The sequence below is a fragment of the Syngnathoides biaculeatus genome, chromosome 18, assembly GCF_019802595.1.
Source record: "Syngnathoides biaculeatus isolate LvHL_M chromosome 18, ASM1980259v1, whole genome shotgun sequence".
Lineage (NCBI taxonomy): Eukaryota > Metazoa > Chordata > Actinopteri > Syngnathiformes > Syngnathidae > Syngnathoides > Syngnathoides biaculeatus.
The window spans coordinates 9,286,639-9,306,398 of NC_084657.1; the positions used below are offsets into that span (position 1 = coordinate 9,286,639).

The following is a 19,760-nucleotide window of genomic DNA, read 5'->3' on the forward strand; positions in this document are numbered from 1 at the left end:
GCTCGCGATCCAACGATGTCGTCGCTGCCGTGGCAACAGCCGCCGGATTTGGTGGGACGGAGGTCGGGGTCCCCCCCGTAGCTTTATGTACATATATATATATATATATATATATCCCTCCACTTATCCTCACGAGCGTTGCAGGAGCGACGGAGCTGTGAGCAGGCAGGAAGCGGGGTACACCCTGAACTGTTCGCCAGCCAATCGCAAGGCACATAGAAACAAACTAATTGCACTCACAATCACACCTATGGGCAATTCAGAGTGTCCAATGAAGTTTAGTTCTCTCCGTGCCTGTCTGGCTTTTCTCCGGGTGGGCACTCCGGTTTCCTCCCACGTTCCAAAAACATGCAACTTTAATTGGACGCTGTCTCGATGTGCCCTGCGATTAGCTGGCGACCAGTTCAGGGTGTACCCTGCCTGCTGCCCGATTGGCTCCAGCACTCCCTGTGACCCCTGTGAGGATAAGTGGCTAAGAAAGTGGATGCATGGATGGATGAGAAAAGTGAAATACTTGGAAAAGAGTAGCGAAGGGTAACTAGTGCCTCGTTGCGGCATCGGGCACAACTTCCTGTCACATCGCGTGAATCCTTCGTGGCTCCTCCCCCTCGCCGTCACGTTCGCGTTTGGCTCGACGGCACAAACGGAGCAGCGAAATTTTTTTTTTTTTTTCATCGCCGCATCGTCACGGCGAATTTGGCTTTCCTCTTCTGCGCGCCGCAGACGCTGAAGCGCAAGGAGAAGGAGTACGAGCACGAGATGGAGCGCCTGGCCCGCGAAAAGATTGCCACCCAGCAGCGTTTGTCCGAGCTGAAGAAAGAGCTGAGTCAGCGAATGGACGCCGTCGCCATCGAGCGCGTCATCCGGCAGACCGTCCAACCCGAAGACGACCAGGCGTCCACCTCCACCGCCTCGGGTAAGCCGCGCCGGGTCGCGCTCGCGTACACCGAGTCGTCCGTCGACCGAAATCCACATCGCGGACGTTTGCCGACTCATCTCGACTGGCCCCGACTTAACATGACATCGTTGCTGACTCACGTCCGTGTGTTCGCTGTGACAACATTGCTGCTGAGTCACGTTGACATTTGCTGACTCGTGCTGACTCATGTGTTCATTGGATTTGCTGGGTTGTCACGCGCCATCTTGACTCGTGCTGAGTCAAGACATAGTTGAGGACTCGTGTTGACTTTGCAACTGACTCGCGCCGACGTAAATCAGTAAGCGCTGAGTCGTCCCAACACTGCCGCCGACTAATGCTAACGTGCGTCGATGCGCTCGTGCCGATTCATCACGACGCGTCGAAAAACGCTGGCTCATCACGATTTTTTTTTTTCGGGGTCCGCAGAAGGAGAGGACAACTTGGAGCGGGAGACCGACGAGGACGCGGCGGCCCCCGCCGCCCTCCGAGAGCCGCCGCCGGCCGCCCCGCTTTCGCCGTCCTCCTCCACGTCGCGTGGCCTCCGGGCGTCAGTACCGCCGCCCACAGTTATCGCCCGCGCGGCCGTGGGACCCCGCCCCTCAACCGTGTCGCATCCGTCTGTCATCCGTGCCGTCAGCCGCGCTCCGCCGGCCGTTCACAAGCACCTCCCGCACATCGCCCCCTCCCCCGTTCCCGCCCGGCCCGTCGGACACGTCGCGGCGCGGCTGGGCGCGCCCCTCCCGTCCCGGCTGCCCGCCTTGTACCCGCAGGGGGTGTCGGTGTCTCAGCCCGCCGTGGTGGGCCACATCGCGCACGCCTTTGGCCCACCTCAGGCCGGCGGCGCGGTAGGGCAGCAGGCGGCGGCGGCATTGGTGAAACCCGCCGCGGTGCTGGCGCCCCATCCCCAGCTGGTGGGCCAGGCGGCCGTCACCATGGTAACGGTGCCCACTTTTCCCGTTAGCACCATCAAACTGGCCTGAACGCTCGACTCGCCGGCGGGACGCAATGTTGGCGGTCACTCTGGGCCAAAAAGGACGGAAGCAGGATGATGGCTAAGCGAAATTTACCCTGCTCTGTCTAATATAAAAGTACTGCTTTGGCGCCATCCGGCTGCCAAGGAAGTATGTTGAAGTGAGTTGACGAGCTTCATCCGGGCTTTCTCCCATTTTTTTTTTTTTTTTTTTTTTGCGGCATCCGGGCAATTGGAGCGCCCTCTGCTGCGTCCCACAGAAACAACAAGCACCTGATGACGGTAAGAAAATCGTTTTGGTTTTTTTTCCGTTGCAAACTTTATTCGTTTTTCTGAATTGTGAGCAAACGTGCGAAACGTCACCCGTTCGCTGTCGACACGAACGTGGCCTCAGCGGCGAGCTTTCGCGCGACCTCTTGAGCACTGTGACCGCGCACACAAGAACGGGAAAACAAAACAAACATTTTTTGGGACTGAAAAGGTCCGGTCGTCTTTTGTCACTCGCGTGACCGCGCCCCATATTTTTGCGCTTCTGCTTCCGTTTGTGTCGCGTTAGTCTGGTGTACGAGCGCTATTCCAGTCGTCGGGATTGGCGCGATGGCGAAGTCCGGTGCATGTTTGCGGGACCATCAAGTCGACGATGGGGATGTCGGGGCTCGCGCTATATTGATATTATATATTAATACGAGCAATGCTGTTTTCCCTATGGAGAAAGTTGTTAAGTTATATCATCAGACCGCTAACACGATGATGATATTAATCCAAAATATTCTTAATAAATATTATTACATTTACAACATTCCACATCCTTTGGGTCCTCATTTCAGCAGTTTTTATTGGATTTTCCGAACTATACACAAACGATGGATAATGGATGACCAATAGAGGGCGGTAGAAACAGCAGCAGTCAATGTCAAAAATGGAAAAAGGAGGGAACGTGAGAGCGGGTGAAGAGGAATCCGGGGCGTCGCTGCCGCCTGGACGTCGCTGCCACCAGGGGGCGATAGTCCACAGCGTGCGTCGTCGTGTTGTCGATTCCGGCTTCCCCCGATCCGCAAGTGACTTCTTGGAGATCTGAAGCTTCGTTTTGCCGTTGACGTGCACAGGCCCGGTTCGTCCAGACCTGCCACCGGTGGTCCGTTCATCCTTCTATTGTGGCTCCCTGTGACTTTGGAAAAGAAATGAGTAGTTTATTCAAATTAATTGTCCCTAATCCTTAAAACCTCAATTAACAAAGTTAGGTTGAAACCCCTAACTGGTCTGGACTAAATCTGCAAATGAAGGGACAGAAGAGGTCTTCAATTCGGCGCGTACGGGGAGAACCCGAAACATTGTCCGAATAAAGCTGCTCGAGATCAGCGGGTTTCTGATTTTCCAGCGTGTTTGTGGTGTTGAGGAGTTTCTGTTTTGAAGTCGCCCCCCCTAGACGTCCGCTGGGTCGCAAAGAGAACAATACCGAAGCAAATGGACGATCAAACAATGAATCTAACAAACGATCCCCCGTCTGACAAAATTAACAGCAGGCCGAAGAAGTCGTGGACCGCGTGGAGCTGAGCGACGCACCTCCCGGTCTTCCTCCGAGATGAATCGACCCTTGTCCGCGTCGAAGGCGGCCAGCGGCAGCGGGATGTCTGCGGCACCTCCTCCTTGATATTTGGCACGCAAGCTGCAACAACAAAAAAAATATGAATGGAGAATGTAGATGCAGCCGAGGAGCTGACCGGGACCGGCGCCGCCACGTCACGCGTGCCTGCGCTTGCGGTCCCGGGCCACCATGCGCGTCATGTTGAGGATGCAGCGCGCCCGGTAGTTCTCGTAGTGATTCTCGCGGGTCACGTCCTTCAGATCCTGCATGTGGGTCCTCACCAGCATGTCCCGCAGGAGCAGGAAATCCGAGTGGGCCGGACTCTCCACTGCGAGGAAGTAAAGGAAGCTTGTCTGAAAGATCTGGTCCAAGTACTTCGTCTTCAGTACTTCTGATGGGATTTGGGATGGGAGTTTAAACTGATCATTTGCAGAAACCACCGTGCCAAAGGAAGATCAACCTATCAAACAGAAGCTGCGACTGACCAAGCGTCAAGCGTTGGTCGCGTGCTCACGCTCCCGCAGTCTTACTCTAACCCGTTCGCTTGGACTTTTTGAGAGCTTTGCCCGAACTGTACGTGATCAACGTGGCCTCGGAAAAAGGGAAATAGTCCGGAAATGCTATTGGCGCGGTGCTTCTCAGACTACTACTTGACACTGTTACTTAATACAAAAAGGATCAGTTCCTCAAATGAAAGTGCTGTCCACAGGCGACCAGACTTTTCCATCTGGCACGGAGGCAACCGTCGGGGGCGCTACCTTCCGCCACCCCCCAGGGGTACGTGCGACCCTTGACCCTCCGCCCTCGACTCTCCGCCAGGACGTTGCTCCCGATGACCGCGAACGGGACGCTGTCCTGCAACGCACGCGACACGGCGGCCGTCACGCGGTGAACTCCGTTGGGCGTTATTTTGTCGACTCGCCGGGGGAACCTTGAGCAACCGGTCCCGCCTCTTGAAGTCGTCGTCGTCGTCAGAGTCGCAGCTGGCGAACTGGTAGATGTTGATCCCGAAGCGTCGGAGCTCCTCGCGGACCTGCGCCGAAAAACGCGTGTGCTCGCAGTCATGCTCGGCGCCCGGCTCCATGCTAGCATTAGCGTCAGCGCCCCACCTTGCTCTTCTTCCGGCGCACCTCGGCCTGCGTCAGGCTGTCGGCTTTGGCCAGCACGGGAACGATGTTGACTTTGTCGTGCAAGGCCCGCAAGCACTCGACGTCCAGTGGTCGCAGTCTGCGCAAATGCGCACACAAACGCGTATTACTACAGAACTAGCATGACTTGCGAGTATCGCACCTTGACATTTTTTTTTTTTTTGTCCAATGACACCAGCAGTTAAGAATGGAAGATTTTAGTCAGTTAAAAGTCAAACAGCTAAATAGAAACGATAACGCTGCTCTCAAACTAGCCCCTGATGTCCCTCACTAGGCCACGCCCATTAAAGGCATACATTCAAGAAACGAATACTACGTATGCAGACTAATTACCGTAATTTCCGGCCTATAAGCCGCGATTTTTTTGTCACGCCCTTTCGACCCCGCGGTTTATGCGGTGATGCTGCTAATTTGTGCATTTTTTTCCCCAACAGCCGCAAGGCACTCGAGCAGAAAAGGTAAGAGTGAGACCAGTGGATTATATGTGCCGAGGAAGTGACTTTTACCCGTCTGGCCCTGTTAGCACTGCGCTAGGAAGTTACTGCCGTGTCTCAGTGATTTTTACCAGTCTGTCTTTTTTTTAACCGGCCCCATTAGCCCAGCGCATGTGTTAACGTGGCGGCATTAGCGTGACGGCATTAGCATTAGCGCGGTGGTCATTGATTTTTACTGGTCTGTTTTTATCAACTGGGCCTGTTGGTGCGGCGCTAGCATTAGCGTTAGCACGGTGGTGCTAGCATTAAACACTCTGTGTACATACTTTGTAAATATCTCGTGTTTCAATCTGGGCATTGCGGCATGTACCAAATAGTATTTCCTTTCCTAATGTACTGGGAGAGGCTCATAACCAGGTGCGCTCTGTAGGCTGGAAAATTACGGTCCATACACGCACGTTATCCAACGAGTTAATTTCTTTACATTGATGACAACAACCGCAGGTACGAAGTTGAGGACGGCGCGAGTGAAAGTTGGAAATCAAGCTAGCAGCAGTGCGCGGCGAGCGTACCCGTGTCCATAAGGAGAGATGAAGTAGAGGCAGCAGTGTACGCGGTTGTCCTGGATGTTCCTGCGGTCCAAGCCGCTCTCGTCCCTGAAGAACTGTTCGAACTGCTGCTCCACGTAGTCCTCCAGATGCTTCCAGCTGCCGTGCGGAGGGGAAAACGGGATGCGGAAAAATGAACGCGTGAAGGCGGGCGGGCCGGCGCAGAGCCGAGACCTTCGCGTGTTGTCGACGGCGTCGCCGAAGCCCGGCGTGTCGACGATGCTCAGCCGCAACTTGACGCCTTTCTCCTCGATGCTGACCGTCCGCTTGAGCGTGCTGACCGTCCGACCGATCCGCTCTAGAATCAGAAAAAAGAAATCCGCGAAGAACAACCTTGGAAAGGCGATACTCAAACGAACAAGCCGCTCGACCGCAGCGGATGGAAACGATCCGCCGACCTTCCGCGTCGGGAATCTTCCGGTCTTTGTAAAGGTCGGTGAGGAACAAGCTGTCGATCAGCGTCGACTTCCCGAGGCCGCTCTCGCCTGCGGACTCGGAGGCGTCATTGCGGATGCGGCCGCGCGTGGCGGCAGTGGCGGTGGCGTGCGGAGGCTGACCTGCCACCATCAGCGTGAAGGTGAAGCCCTTCTTCACGGCTTTTCTGTGAACTTGACTGGGCAAACCGGCAAAGCCCACAAGCTCTTTGTCCTGGTCCTGCGCAAATGCACACAAATGTCATGTCATATCTCCACTGGAGATTGCTTTTGTAGGCTTAGGCTTGCGGGTAGATGTACCTAAATAGATTGGGGAGGGGGAAAAATATTGCTTTGGATATGATAGTAGTATGGCGGAACAGTTCTCTGGAAACCGAGGCGACGCAGTGACTCCCCCTACCCCTCGATGAGTCGCCACCCTGCTACGAGAACCTCCGCGTTGATATCGGATTTTATACCCATTTTAGCCATCAAAATTGGAGTCTAGACTCAAGACTCTGCTGGCTTCTCGGTCCCTCTTATCTGCAACATGAGTCTGTGTGGAGAAACGATCACTGCGAAATCCCAGCCCCCCCCCAAAAAAAAAATCTATGATCTAAAATTCAGTTCATGATAATAACAAAGCAAATCAATGATCCTGTGATACTGCGACAAGTCAAGCGCGAAAGGCCTGCGGTGCGAGCATGTTAGCCTTTGCCGAGTTCTCACCTCTGGCGATTCGTACGGGTCGAAGCGTCCCCAGGGTGGGTGCGGGCGGGACGCGGGGCCGAGATGCAAGTCCCCCGAGCGTTGCGGCACGGGCGTCCTCCGGGTGGGCGGGGAAGACGAGTCCCGAATCCCCCGGCCGGGGCTGACGGGGACCCTCGATGCGGGGGAGGGTGACAAGGGCGGCGCCACCGTCTTCTCGGGACCCACCGGGGAATGGTACCGCGAGGCGAAAGGGAAGTGGACCGCGTCGTCGTCCATCACACGTAGACCAGACAGCTGGCACGGGAAGAGGCGGTGTTAAAGGTGGCACGTAAAGGAAAGGGCAGCGCAGTCGACGGGAGTCGACGTGACTTCCCCCGCGCTAGTGAGTTTCACGCTTCAAAGTCATCTCCGGCGGTCCTGCGTAGACCAGCAACCTGCGGGTGTGAATCTGAGCGGGAAAGGACTTTTTGTGCAGATGCGCCCCGACCGGTTCACCGTTTATCCGCCGGTCCGCACTTTCCCGGCCGATGACCGGAGTCGTCACTTCGGTCTTCCACCTTGTCCTCATTTCACCCGCCGCAGGCTTGGCACAACCCACGCGGCCGCTTCTCCTAAAATGTCCGCTGTGACCCCGGAAGGGTGTCGCTTCCTCACAATCGTGACAGACTTCTGGGAAAGGCCCGCCGCCGGGGACCGGACCGGCCGTCGTTTGTGGGCTCCTTTAAACTGTCATTTGTCATTACCCGCAGAGCTTTGCGGGCGCTTAATCCCGCTTCTAATTCTCAGACGTGGGGGTGCGGGGTGGGGGGTTGAACACACGGATACACAACACAACGACGCACAGACGACAAACGCTAGCTCTGCGAAGAACAACGAAAGGGTTTTACCTCCTTCTCTGACAAAGTTGCAGCTGTCGGTGTGCATGCACGCAAACACATGATGCCGATTACAAGTACATGCAACCTTCAAGCAACACATAGACGTGGAATATAAGTATCATTTTTCCAATCATCATGCGTGTATAACGCCCTCCACGTATTACCCGTCATGGTGTGAACGTGCCAGGAAATAAGCTAGACTAGAAGAGCATGTAAACACGCAACCGTTAGCGGTACAAGAGTGACTGGCCGTGTCAATTAATCACGGTTCAAATACATTTAACTGGATCAGCAGGTGTAAACTAGGACTCGGGAATGTACCGTAATACTGTGGTAGTGGCGAGGAAGGTGTACGAGTCAATGTACTTTATTGATAACAGGACATACCTCGGGCGTCACTGCGAAAGCGAACCGGTGAGGACGCGCGCTCCATGCCGAGGACACGGAAACAACACGCTAGTGCGCACACGACGCACTCAACCGGGATTAGTGTGCGCATGCGTGCGCCGTCGCCAAGTATGTTGCCGAGTCCTGTCTTACAAGGCTTTTGTGGCCCATCTGGAACTCTGGGGAGCGCTACAAGTCCACGCTGCCCTTTTCTTATGAAGCAGTTGAAAGAGCAGTGGCTAGTTAGCGTTCTGGGTTCGGTAGTTTTGGCAAGCAAAGCCTAATGATGCAGTTTGGTACCTGCGCTTGTGTTCGCTAGTCACCACAGCCCCGTACTATTTTGCGTTGCTATTTCTTCATTTGAGGCAGAGCAAAAGCAAGAAATACAAACCAGTCCAATCCGTAGGCCGGTCCCAAGCCCGGATAAATGCAGAGGGTCGCGTCAGGAAGGGCATCCGGCGTAAAACTGTGCCAAACGTATATGAGCGTTCAGCTAAAGAATACCACGCCGGATCGGTGTGGCCCGGGTTAACAGCGCCCGCCCTGAGCACCGTTAACCTGCAGGACGTCGGTGGGAATTCAGCTGCTGTGGGTCGAAGACAACGAAGCGGAGGAAATCGGATTCGTCGGCACAAGAAGAAGAGGAATGCACAGAGCCTACAACTGAGTCAAGGGACTTTGAATGTTGGAACTATGACAGGAAAAGATCAGGAGTTGCTTGACATGATGATCAGGAGAAAGGTTGACGTATTCTGCATCCGAGAGAGCAGGTGCAAAGGTAGTAAGGCGAGAGGTTTAGGAGCAGGGTTGAAATTATTTTAACATAGTAGTAGAAATGGAGTAGGGGGTATTTTCAAGGAACAGCTGGCTAAGAATGTCTTTGACATGAAAAGAGTACCAGATCGAGTGATGAGGCTGACATTTGAAATTGAGGGTGCTACGTAAAATGTGATTAGCAGCTGTGCCTCACGGGTAGGACATGACCTCGAGTTGAAAGAGAAATTCTGGAAGGAACTAGGTGATGTAGTAGATGTTTACGGTATTAGTTTATTTTTCAATGGCAACATCCGCCGGAGTAGTCTCATTTCGGACCACGCCGGGAGCATCGTCAGAAATCAAACGTGTGGAATTCCTTTGAACGTGTAATTTCTGACGCAGAACTGGACGAACATTTTCACGAAAACCTCATCTGGATCGAAAATGTCACAAATGAGGCGGAAAGGAATTTGCTGATAACGTTGTAGGAAAAGAGCAACGATTAGCTTGCATGGAGCAATAAGAAAAAAAGACCAGTGAAATGGGAAGAAGATGGCGGTCGGTTCTCGGAATTTCGTGACCGAACTAATCCACAGGTTGACCGTAGCACAAGTGCATGAGTAGCATATCTGCTGAACAGTGACAGAAAAATCTCACAGCCGAGCAAAAACTCTTTGCGACTGCAAAGGCTTGTTATGTAAAAGGATTTTATTTCAAAATATTGCATCTAAATGTGGTTTCCCGGACTCTAGTGGACCTGCCCACGCGTGTTGGACCTGTTGACAAGATGCTCACATAAGATCCCCAAGATCACATAAAAGACGCTTGGTCCGTGCGCCTCTGCACCACAAAGCTCTGCAGATCCTTCCGAAGCCGCTAGGCGGATCCGCACGCCGGCTGTGGACTTGCGAGTATTCCAGTTTCCTTTGGCTTTCTCCCGAGTCCTCTCACGAGTGCCCGATGCTTTCGGAAGAGACTGATCCTGAGAAACCGTTTGAAGATGGGCTGGCATTTAACGCTCGCTCTGGGAGTTCTTGATTCAGTGGCTCGCTCGTGTTTTCAGGTGTGCAGTTTTCACTTTGAGGAGGTTGATTGGGATTGTTTCCATTGTCGGGAGCCGGCTCGGGACTCTGACAACGTGGAGGGGAAGCAGAGGAGGTTTCCACTTCGGCGCGGTGTTGGCGGTTGCACCAAAAGGTTCTGCAGAGCTGTTCCACCTCGGAGAGGAGCGGAAGGCCGATGTCCAAGTGCATCTGAAGATTGTCCAGCCACTCCTCCAGCTTGCAGAAGGAAGGTCTACGGCGGGTTCGGCAAGATGAAAGGCCAAAGATTTGGACCCTGACCGAAGCGCGTTGATGTTACCTTTGATCGGCATCCAGGTCACAGCAGAGGGCGGCCAGCGGCAGGAAGGTCGAAGGGCATTCCGGGGGCTGGTGCCGCTCAATGAAAGCGGCCACGTTCAAACCAAAGTCGTTACGCCGAGGGAGGAAGTCCGGGTCGGCGCTCACCCTTCCTATGATCTGAAAACATTCAGAGCGATTCACGCACGCCGCACACTTCGTCGCCGTTAGTTTGGCACTCCGGACCGACTAATTCCTTCCCGTCTTACGTCTGCGCACCTCTCATGTCCCAAATACTAAAACTGAGCCACGAGGGAGGAGAGAACGGGAAATCCAAGGCCTACCTCGCAAATCATGATTCCAAAGGAGAAGACGTCCACGCGTTCGTCGTAGCTTTTCCCTGAGAGGTGCAAAGAAGACGCAAGCATCGTGAAGTTCACATCTGATGCGGGCCTGCCTTGAGATACGAGTTTCAGCTTTCTTTTGCGACAAATAATCATCCGCCGCCAATTCCAGATCTGGCCTGGGCTCAGCGAGTGCTGCGTACCTTCAGCCTTCAGTCCACGTGGCCAACCGGATGCGGTGTTCTCCGTCAGATCGCGGCTGTGTACTTTTTTTTTTTTTTTCTCAAATGCACGTGTGAATCTCTCGGTCTCGCGGTTAGTTTCTGAGACAACTTGAACCGGTAGCGGCAATTTACAGCTTGAAGCCCGTTTTTGAAGGATTATTTCCTTACATCAGCCAAGAGTTCCTGCTGCCATACTGCATTCGTTGCTCACGTTTGGGTTCGCAAGTCAAAGCGAAATCTCGGCCAATTGACGCGTCGTATCTCGAGAAACTCTTAAGGGGAGTCACTTGTATGTCAAGGCACCGCTCCATTTCATCGTCATTTACGTATCATTTCACCGTCAAACGTCACCATTGATCATCTCCGGTGCCATCCAGTAGGGGTTCCCGACCACAGTGTAGCGCTTCCTGCGGTTCAGCTTGCGGAGGTCCGAGAGAGTTCCCTTCGGGGGTCTCCCGCGATTCCTCTCGGCAGTCACTAAACGAGCCAGACCGAAATCCGCCACTACAACGGACTGATTCTAAACCGGGAAAAAGAAACTGTTGCAATGTAAAACGATCCCAAACATGAGTTTTCATGACTTTGGCGAAAAACGGCGAGACGAGTTTACCTCTTTGACCAGGCAGTTGTGGGAGTTTAAATCCCTGTGGATGACGTTCACGGAGTGTAAATATGCCTAACAAGGAGAGCTATGATATCAGGTGATATGCTAATTTTGTCATAGACCTCTTCCAGTGCCTAACGACTCACCATTCCGGCTGAAATGTCTTTGGCATAACTCACTCTGAGGTTCCATGAAAAGGTCTTGTCCTAAAACAGCCAGTAGGAGCTCAGTGTTAGCATTAGCATGCTTTGCACCTGTATCAACATAGACAACGCGTACACGCTGCTGTCAAGACGGTCTTTATTCAGCTTCCTGTAGTTGGCTTTGGAGTGGTACGCAATTGTTTTGTCTTTGTTTTATTCTGCGTCTACATTGTTAAAGTGATTCCCTCCCACTGTCAAGGCCTTCTGTTCAGTTAGCAAAGCGCGGGCCATCCCGCCTGCATGATATTCAGTCCCTAATCCTACCCTGACGAACTGAGGTGGACCTTGTGGAAAGATAAGATCAGGTAAGGCTGCGGTACCATTTTGGAGATGGTTTCTCTGAGCGTTCCTCCCTGGATGTACTCCGACACAAAGTGTATGTGCTTGTTCTTGTAAAAGAGTCCAATGAACTTGAGGACGTTGGGATGATCCAGACCGCGCATCACCTTTACCTGAAGACCAGACGGAAGTTCAGAGAACAATGGCTGAAGAATACGTCGCCTCTCGAAGGACATTCACCTCTTTCAGGAAGGTCTTGTGCGTTTCCTCATCAAAACGGATCAATTCTTTCATCACCATCACCTCTCCAGTCTCCTGGTGCGTCACCTTGACAGCGACATGAAAATCAAAGTCTTCAAAATGATCTGGCACGATCGTGAGTAGACGGCGCTACCTTGACGGCTGTCCGAAGAAGCCTCTGCCGAGAACTTCTCCTTGGATCAGGTCCGAAGGCCTGAAGATGCGATGGGTTCGATCTCCGGGGTGGGCGCGCAGCGATTCGGACCGCACCATGTCTTTCTTTTGCGATAGCAGCGACAAGGAGGACTTTTCAATGCTGCAGCTGCGCCTGAGAGAGGAAGAGGAACTTATCCAGAAGTGAAAAGGTGGATTTGGTCAATCAAACAGTCAGGAGTTAATGTTACAGGATGTGTCGGGATCGCATTCCCGCGGGGCCTCGGTGCTGACGCAAGGAGGGACTCATTGTGATCGGTTCCAGCGTTTCCACCTCTGCGCCAAGCTCCTCCAGCAGGTTTGGGAGCGGGTGTGTTGAAGGCACTTCTTCGCAGACACGGGTGAGGTCTTGATGGACCTTGGTGGAAGTATTGGACCGTGGATTGTGTTCAACCGTCAGGTATAGCGGTCTACTTGTGTCCTGGATCACATGATCTACCTAAAGGAAGCAAGTTTAGCCTTAGGTTGACTTTGGTTTGTCCGACTCATCGCTCGCAGATCATTCATTTCGTCATCGAGAACCTCATCGGGGCAAACGTTGCAGACTGGGATGCCGTTGACTTCCAGGATATTGTCTCCAATGTGGACCGAAGACAGCAGGTCCGGACCAAGGACGTCTGAGTGTATCCTGAAGGAGCATGAGGAAATACGCAAGTGAAAGACTGAAGCTGAGGAGGTTTCTGAAGTTTGACTCACGCAGTCACAGTAACAAGAGGGCCACTTCCTTGGTTGAGTTCTGTGGTCACAGTCAGCCCTCGCTCGCCGTTTGTCTGTGGAGGAAGTGACACCAGCGCCACTGTGTGGGGGCTCCTGATGGGTGGCGATGGAGGCGATGACTGCTGACTGAAACATTGACCACTGCCAGAAAAAACATCAACTTCAACCACCAAAGGAACTGGAAAAGACCCCCAGGATTGAAAGATCTTGACTCACCAGAAGAGTTTTGAATGTTCCACAAGTGTGTAACTGTCGCCGTCTCCAATGAAGATCTGGCACTTGATACACATGAAGCATTCTGGGTGGTACTTCTGCTCTCCAGCGACCTGTCGGCACATGTAATGTTTTTTCTAGAGGTGGACTCTAACGTTACGTAGCCACCGTCATGTTTGTTCGTGTTTCTGAGAATCGGTGCGTTTTCCGAAGCTGTTTAGGCACGGGCACCGGCGCCCAATTTGTTGCGGGTCTGGAGCCGCCGCTGTCAGTCGGGATGGGCTCGCGGCACTCTGTGCTAGCAGCACCGCGATCCCCGTGGAAGGGTGACTCGGCGTTCCCCGTGGAATGAGGAGGAGACGACGGGAATATCGTACCGGGGAGGAGACTCTGTCGAACGGCACTGTCCTACTTGCTTGCTAATTCATTTTCTCCTGAACTGATGTACATTTCCCCATCGTGGGACTATTATAATATTTTCTGCCTCGCCCCGCTCCACCACAGTGTAGGAACTTGTGACAATTCCTGCATCAAAAGGCTTAACAGTGCTGCATTGTCAGGAGCCCGTCATAGGATTTTCCTCCCCGGCTTAACAAGACAGACGAGCTTTTAGTCAACCACAGGAAATCACTCCGGGGGTTCTCGTTTTAAAAAAATTGGCTTCAGGCACAACCGTCAATATGCCAAATGCACGCTCAGAATTTCAGCTGTGTCTCGTGAGTTGCGTTGACAGAGAGTGGCCTTTATCTGACAGTCCAAAAAAAAAAATGCAAATGAAAGAGGTCACCATGACGAGTCCCGGCTGGAGTGCCTCGTTGCAACCCTGACAGTTCTCGCCGTAACGCTGCCAGTAGTGCTTCTTGCAGAACAGTTGTCCCTCTCGCTCGTAGTACCAGTGGGACAGGGTGCAGCTGCATTCCTGGCACCTGCACACCAGGGGGCGGAAGCGTCAGTGATTCCAAAGCTTCTTCAGTGAGAAACACAGTAAAACCAAATAAAAAAAGTCTCAGTTTCAGGTACTTTCTGATCCATGGGCCGGTGGATTTTCCAGATTTTACAAAAATGCGGGTAGTTAAGCAGGGCAGTCTCACTTTGATAAGGTTTCGAAAACCGGTCTGTGGCCCTTTCTGTGTGGACTCTGCATGTTCTCTCTGTGGTGCTGCGGGTTTTCTCAGGGTATTCCGGCGACCTCCTACATTCCGACAACATGTTTCATTGTGTAACCCGGTTAAAAGTCGCTACAGGTAAAAGTTCAGTGTTTGATTCATTCGTGAAAAGGAAATACTTTTTTTGGTCGATTTATTCTGGTCACCTGGGTTTTGAGAGAGACGGGGGGGCTGGACAGTGTGACCAGGAGAGATGGTTGAGAAAAAGGACTAATAAAGTCACGGTGGACATTTATCAAAAGTTGATGAACGTGTTCGACAAGGACTCGGACAAGGATAGTATGTCATTTAGTGGACTACTCAAATCACGCCGTAATGTGGTGCAGTTAGCCACTACCACAGGGGCTAAGTGCAGTCGTGGGGACTCGGCTTGGGCGCTAGCAACCAGCTAACGCTAGCTACCAAGGCCTGTGCGTTGGACCACGAGGGAGAAGACAAAGGGCGCTAGCATCGGGCTAGCGCGGCTAGTGAGGCTTGTGTTTGGACTTCAAGGAAGTAAAAAAAAAAAGGACGAGGACCGTGAGGACGGCGGACAGAGGAAAAAAAACACCTTCGCCTTTCTTCACTCCTGCCTGGGGAAGCACCGCAGTGACATTTGGGGTTTGAATTTCGTTTGCTTTGCCGGCTAGATTAATTTTTGTTTGGGCCCTTAGCTTTGGTTAGCCTAGCTCATGTGTGCAGTGTGTACGCATTTATTACATTTAGAGTAATTACCATTGAGTTCATTGATTAGTTTCCTACTTTGGAGTGAGGAAAGAACTCAGGTGGGTACCCCGTCGAAGTATTTTATACTAGAGAGGCGCTACAGTTGGAGAGCAACAAAATGTCCTCAGTAAAGGGGGAATGCTTGTGCGTCTATGGGTGCACCGACCTTGACTGGCGACCAGTCCAGTTTGTGCCCCCCGGCCCCAAAATAAGCCTGGGTAGGCCCCATAATCAGGACGCGTGCCCTCGAAAACGGATGGGCCTTGTTCAACAAGCCGCCTGTTGATATTGTCGGTTCCCAATCGACTGGTCGTACAGTATGTCCAAATATTTGCATGCGTGTGGCAACGATGACCACAGGCTTGATAAGGGGAAGCTCGAGCTCGGCAAGCCAGCCACAGAAAGAAGACGGCTTCCCGTTACTCGAGCACTCTTTGATCGTAAATGCGGTGGCTACGTTGTGGACTGCATGCGCCTCACTTGGGTGCGAGCGGACATTGTACAACGACAATGTTTGATGTCCAGCGCGGAAGTGTTTTGGTGGCTTATCTGCAAACCAGCACAAACGTGGGGGACGGCCACTTCCTGTCCCACTGCGCCTCGTTTCCTCTCCCGCCGAGGCCGCACTGACACGCAGTTGAACGGCCCCCTCGGCGTGTTTTTTTACAGCCGCACCCGTGTCGACGATGTCAGAGGGTTTGCTTAACCTCACTCGCTTTCTGTCAAGATTATCCTATTATATTGTTTTGATGAAATGAATTATACAATTTTCCATATAAGAGGCGCTGCAAGCTTGCCACAAGCTGTTCGGGGCTGCCACTTGAAATTTACGATAAAACCAAAGGCGGAAAAACTTAGAGCGTGTCCTGGGTCGTCCTCGGGGTCTCTTTCCCGTGGGAGTGCCCCGAACACCTCACCGGGGACGCGTCCGGATCAGATGCCCCAGCCACCTCATCTGGCTCCTCTTAATTTGTTTTTTTATACAAAGTATTTTGATGTAAATTCGGACTTTAATGGCGGAATCCGACTTAAGTCGAGATTCGAGTTAAGTCGCTACTGCGGGAACGGATCTCAGTCGTAGACCGAGGACTCCCTGTTTAAGGGGACTCTTGATCAGGCAAATCCTTGGTGGGCCGGATTAAAGAATTAGAGCAGGCCGTGGTTCCGGACTTCCCACCTTGTTTGCCTCATCAGTTCTGGTGCCAGATCTGATGAGGCAAACAAGGCACATGAACTGAAGAGCATTGTGAGACAAATACAAAAAACCTTCAAAGTGCTGAAAACCTTTTGATGATCACAGAGTACACAGAGAAAATCTGATGAAAATATCACATCAGTTTTTGGACCCCTAAAAGATCGAGATGTTGCCGTAGACCTGTTACATCCGGGAAGTACAGTAAGGGTGTGTGCAAATTTGTTTGCATTGTTGTGCATCTGACAACTGACGCCGTCTCTTACCGTCCTTTCCTTCCCCGCTGGAACCTCTGGTCCCGCCGAGACATGCTCGTATATTCCAGTCAACGTTTGTCCCGCTAAAGTTGACAGAAGAAGAAGAAGAAGACGAAGCGCCTCACGGGGAACATCTTGTGCCAGCGCCGCACGGGTTGCTTGTGTGCGTGTGTGCGAGCGCTGACTTCCTGCTAATGTGAGCGCTTAAAAAAACAAAACAAACAAAACAAAAAAAAAATCTGCCAGCAGATGGTGGTTCTTCCACGGCCGGATGTAAGAGTGAGACTCCACCTTCCTGGTCCTGTTCCCTCCTGTTGAGGATCCACTTCCGAAAAGTCAAGTCTCATCCGCAGCTTTCTTTTTTCAGGAAGTCTGAACTGCAACTGCTTTGTGCTCACGAGTACATCCGCACGTCTTTACGCGCAGGGCCGGGTCGAGCCGGCGTGGCCACGTTTTTTTGTACTGAGCCCCCCCCCCCCACACCTCCTCCCCGGTGCTCTTTCAAAAAAAGTCCAATGCCAACAGTTTTTAACCTTGCTTTCGATTTGTAAGATTTCATCCCAGTTCTTGTTGTTTTCCTTTTGACTTGTCCCGATTAGGGGTCGCCACGGCGCCTCATCTTTTTCCAGCTATGTTTATCTGCGGCAACTTCCTCCCTCACGCCCTCTGCCCTCATGTCTTCCCTCACAACATCCTTAGACCTTCTCTTTGGTCCTCCTCTCGCTCTCTTGCCTGGCAGTTGCATCCTCAGACTCTCTCGCCTCTGGACATGTCCAAACCATCGAAGTCTTCTCTCTCTAACCTTGTGTCCAAAACATCCAACTTTGGCTGTACCTCTAATCCTATCCAACACGCTCACTCCGAGCGAGAACCTGTCACGCACGAAGCTCGTGTTCGGACCCAAAAGCACGAAGCAGAAAAACGGTGCGGTATATGCCTTTATCCGTTCCAGTATCATAGATCAGCGAGTAAGTCCAAACAAGGAGAAGGATCAGAAACGGCAGGCTTACGGGGAAGGTCGGTAGACAGGCGTAGGTTGGAACACGGGAGGTCGGAGTCAGGAGTTCGGAAGTGCGGGAACGAGGCATGAGAGGCAACGATCTGGCAAAGGACCAGTCGTCCCCAGGGTCCTATACATACCAGAGTTAATCAGACCGTGTGCGGCACAGGTGTGCGCCTCCAGCCAGGACTGGACGGCAGGGACATGACAGAACCTCAACACCTTCATTTCTGCCACCTCCAGTTCTGCTTCCTGTTGTCTCTTCAGTGCCGCCGTCTCTAATCCGTCCACCGTGGCCGGCCTCACCACTGTTTTATAAACTTTTCCCTTCATCCTAGCAAAGACTCTTCTCTCACATAGAACACCAGACACCCCCCGGAAGCTGTTCCAACCCCGCTCGGACCCGTTTCTTCACTTCCTTACCACACTCAACATTGCTCTGGAATGTTGACCCCAAGTTTTCGAAGTCGTCCACCCTCGCCATCTCTTCTCCCTGCAGCCCCAGGTGAAGATATCAAATTTGATGACTCCCGGTTATGTTCAATGTGCCTTGCATTGAGTCCACACACGTTTTTTGGGGGGTTTTGCTCAATGAAATAACGTTGAAATGACGTGAAAATAACATAAAAAGAAAAAACAAATAATAATGAAATAAGATCCACGACGCAGTGCGTTCATGAGTCGATAGTTTAATTGAACGGCGCCGCATACAAAAGCGCAACATTTCCTCGCCACGGAACGTGACGACGTTTTGACAACAACAAAAACAAAAACAAAAAAGCTACATGATGAAGTCGTTACTCGCAAAGATGCAAAATGAGATTCTTTTCATTCACGAAAACAAAAACAAAAACACGTCAACATTGTATTCTTGCGCTCTTTGTCACTATTATAATTTAAGGCGAATACACATGAACATTAACGCACGCGCACACTCTCATGATGTATGACGGAGGCTCCTCCGGGGTTTTCATATCATATTTTATATTTTGACCTCACAGTGTGTTGGATGCAATTTTAATAATAATATGACGCTATTCTGGATTGAGCGGACGTGGCATCGACCTCGCGCTTGCGGCACCTCACATTTATTGTGTTGTTTATGCATGAAATCGCCAGCTCACATCCTCACGAGTAGCGTCAAAGGCGCGATGACCTCCTCCGAGGCGGTTCCCTCGGCGGAGGCTCACCGCCACATCAGCAGTGTGCACGTACGTGTCGCAGACAGAAGGATTGCGTCATGGTTTCAGTGCTTCTTAGCGTTTGTCTAAATGCGGATTTTGTCTGGCTTGAGGAAATCCCGACGGCGGCTGCGGCAAACTGCTGCTGACATCTGCCGGATGTACCGAAGCTCCGACGGAAGGTAGGACGTGTTGAGTTTGGGGGTCAATGTAGCACCGCCGTCGTCGCAATGAGATCACTTCCTGTGCGCCGCGCTCTCACTTCCTCCTTCGGCCGCAGTATTTCCCCTGGCAGCCGCCACCTACGACAACAACAACGATGCACATGCGCGCATGACTGATCCGTGGATACACAACTGCGTGTATTAGCTTCATGCTAACATGTGACGTGAAACGTCATCGACATGCTAAAAAATTAGCATAGAGGTTACGGCTAATAACAAACAACTGCTACTTGAAAACAAAACAACATACGACAATACTCTGCTCGAGCTGTCATATATAATTTTTTTTAAATATGTCGCCAAACTGCTGCACACGAGCGCGGTGCAGCAGAGAGCTGGAAAGGAGAGGTTAAGTTGTCACTGGTTAGCTATACAGTGAAGCCTCGGTTCTCGAACGTCCTCCGTTTTCGAACAAAAATTTGGAACACATTATCTCTTTTTACATTGATTGTAATGGGGAAACATCGATGCGGTTTTCGAACAAATCACTTCTCGAAGCGTTTTCCGGAACGGATTGCGGTCGAGAATCGAGGCATCGCTGTATTTGTTTTAACTGAAGATGATACGACGCAATTTGTGTAAATTTGCAGAGCCTCAAGCTAGGCCCGGTTGGAGAAGCCCTTGCGTAGCGTGTCTGTGATTTTTACCTGTGTAGGCTCCGCCTCCCAAGAAGTTCTGCATGGCTGCGTACTTGGCCGCCTTCTGCGCACTCGCTGCAACACACCCGGGAAACGGTGGAGGTCAACGCTTGGATTCTCACTAGCGGCATGTGTGCTAATGACAGTCCGCGTCAAAAGTCCCCGCTCCTCCCACCGGCTTTAACAGTTTTTGGTTTTTCTGGAGACTTTT

The 19,760-nt window shown here is 52.1% G+C and overlaps 2 protein-coding genes across 22 annotated transcripts; both read right to left on the reverse strand.

Annotated features, from left to right (window-relative positions):
* Positions 1 to 2,681: 2,681 nt before the first annotated feature.
* On the reverse strand, positions 2,682 to 8,572 carry LOC133491427 (septin-5-like). Of its 21 annotated transcripts, XM_061802529.1 has the most exons (12): positions 7,676 to 8,513; positions 6,807 to 7,082; positions 6,222 to 6,318; positions 6,063 to 6,149; positions 5,839 to 5,962; positions 5,629 to 5,763; positions 4,584 to 4,701; positions 4,406 to 4,507; positions 4,233 to 4,329; positions 3,756 to 3,802; positions 3,453 to 3,555; positions 2,682 to 3,057 (listed from the first exon to the last, which is right to left on the reverse strand). In XM_061802529.1, exons 1-12 carry the CDS (start codon positions 7,724 to 7,726, stop codon positions 2,723 to 2,725), a joined length of 1,572 nt encoding a protein of 523 aa, XP_061658513.1. In that variant the 5' UTR covers positions 7,727 to 8,513; the 3' UTR covers positions 2,682 to 2,722. The 21 variants fall into 21 exon arrangements, with proteins under 21 accessions (XP_061658513.1, XP_061658507.1, XP_061658504.1 ...); XM_061802523.1 differs by having other exon boundaries at positions 3,640 to 3,802; positions 4,233 to 4,507; XM_061802532.1 differs by lacking the exon at positions 2,682 to 3,057 and having other exon boundaries at positions 3,279 to 3,555; positions 3,640 to 3,802.
* Positions 8,573 to 9,507: 935 nt separating this feature from the next.
* Positions 9,508 to 16,889, reverse strand: LOC133491424 (LIM domain kinase 1-like). Its single transcript, XM_061802502.1, is given in 14 exon segments — positions 9,508 to 10,105; positions 10,172 to 10,329; positions 10,494 to 10,549; positions 11,069 to 11,237; positions 11,328 to 11,393; positions 11,468 to 11,527; positions 11,845 to 11,976; positions 12,044 to 12,371; positions 12,448 to 12,695; positions 12,779 to 12,884; positions 12,953 to 13,114; positions 13,190 to 13,299; positions 13,974 to 14,112; positions 16,516 to 16,889. Coding segments are annotated over 14 exon segments (2,283 nt in total). The 5' UTR covers positions 16,560 to 16,889; the 3' UTR covers positions 9,508 to 9,600.
* Positions 16,890 to 19,760: the final 2,871 nt, after the last annotated feature.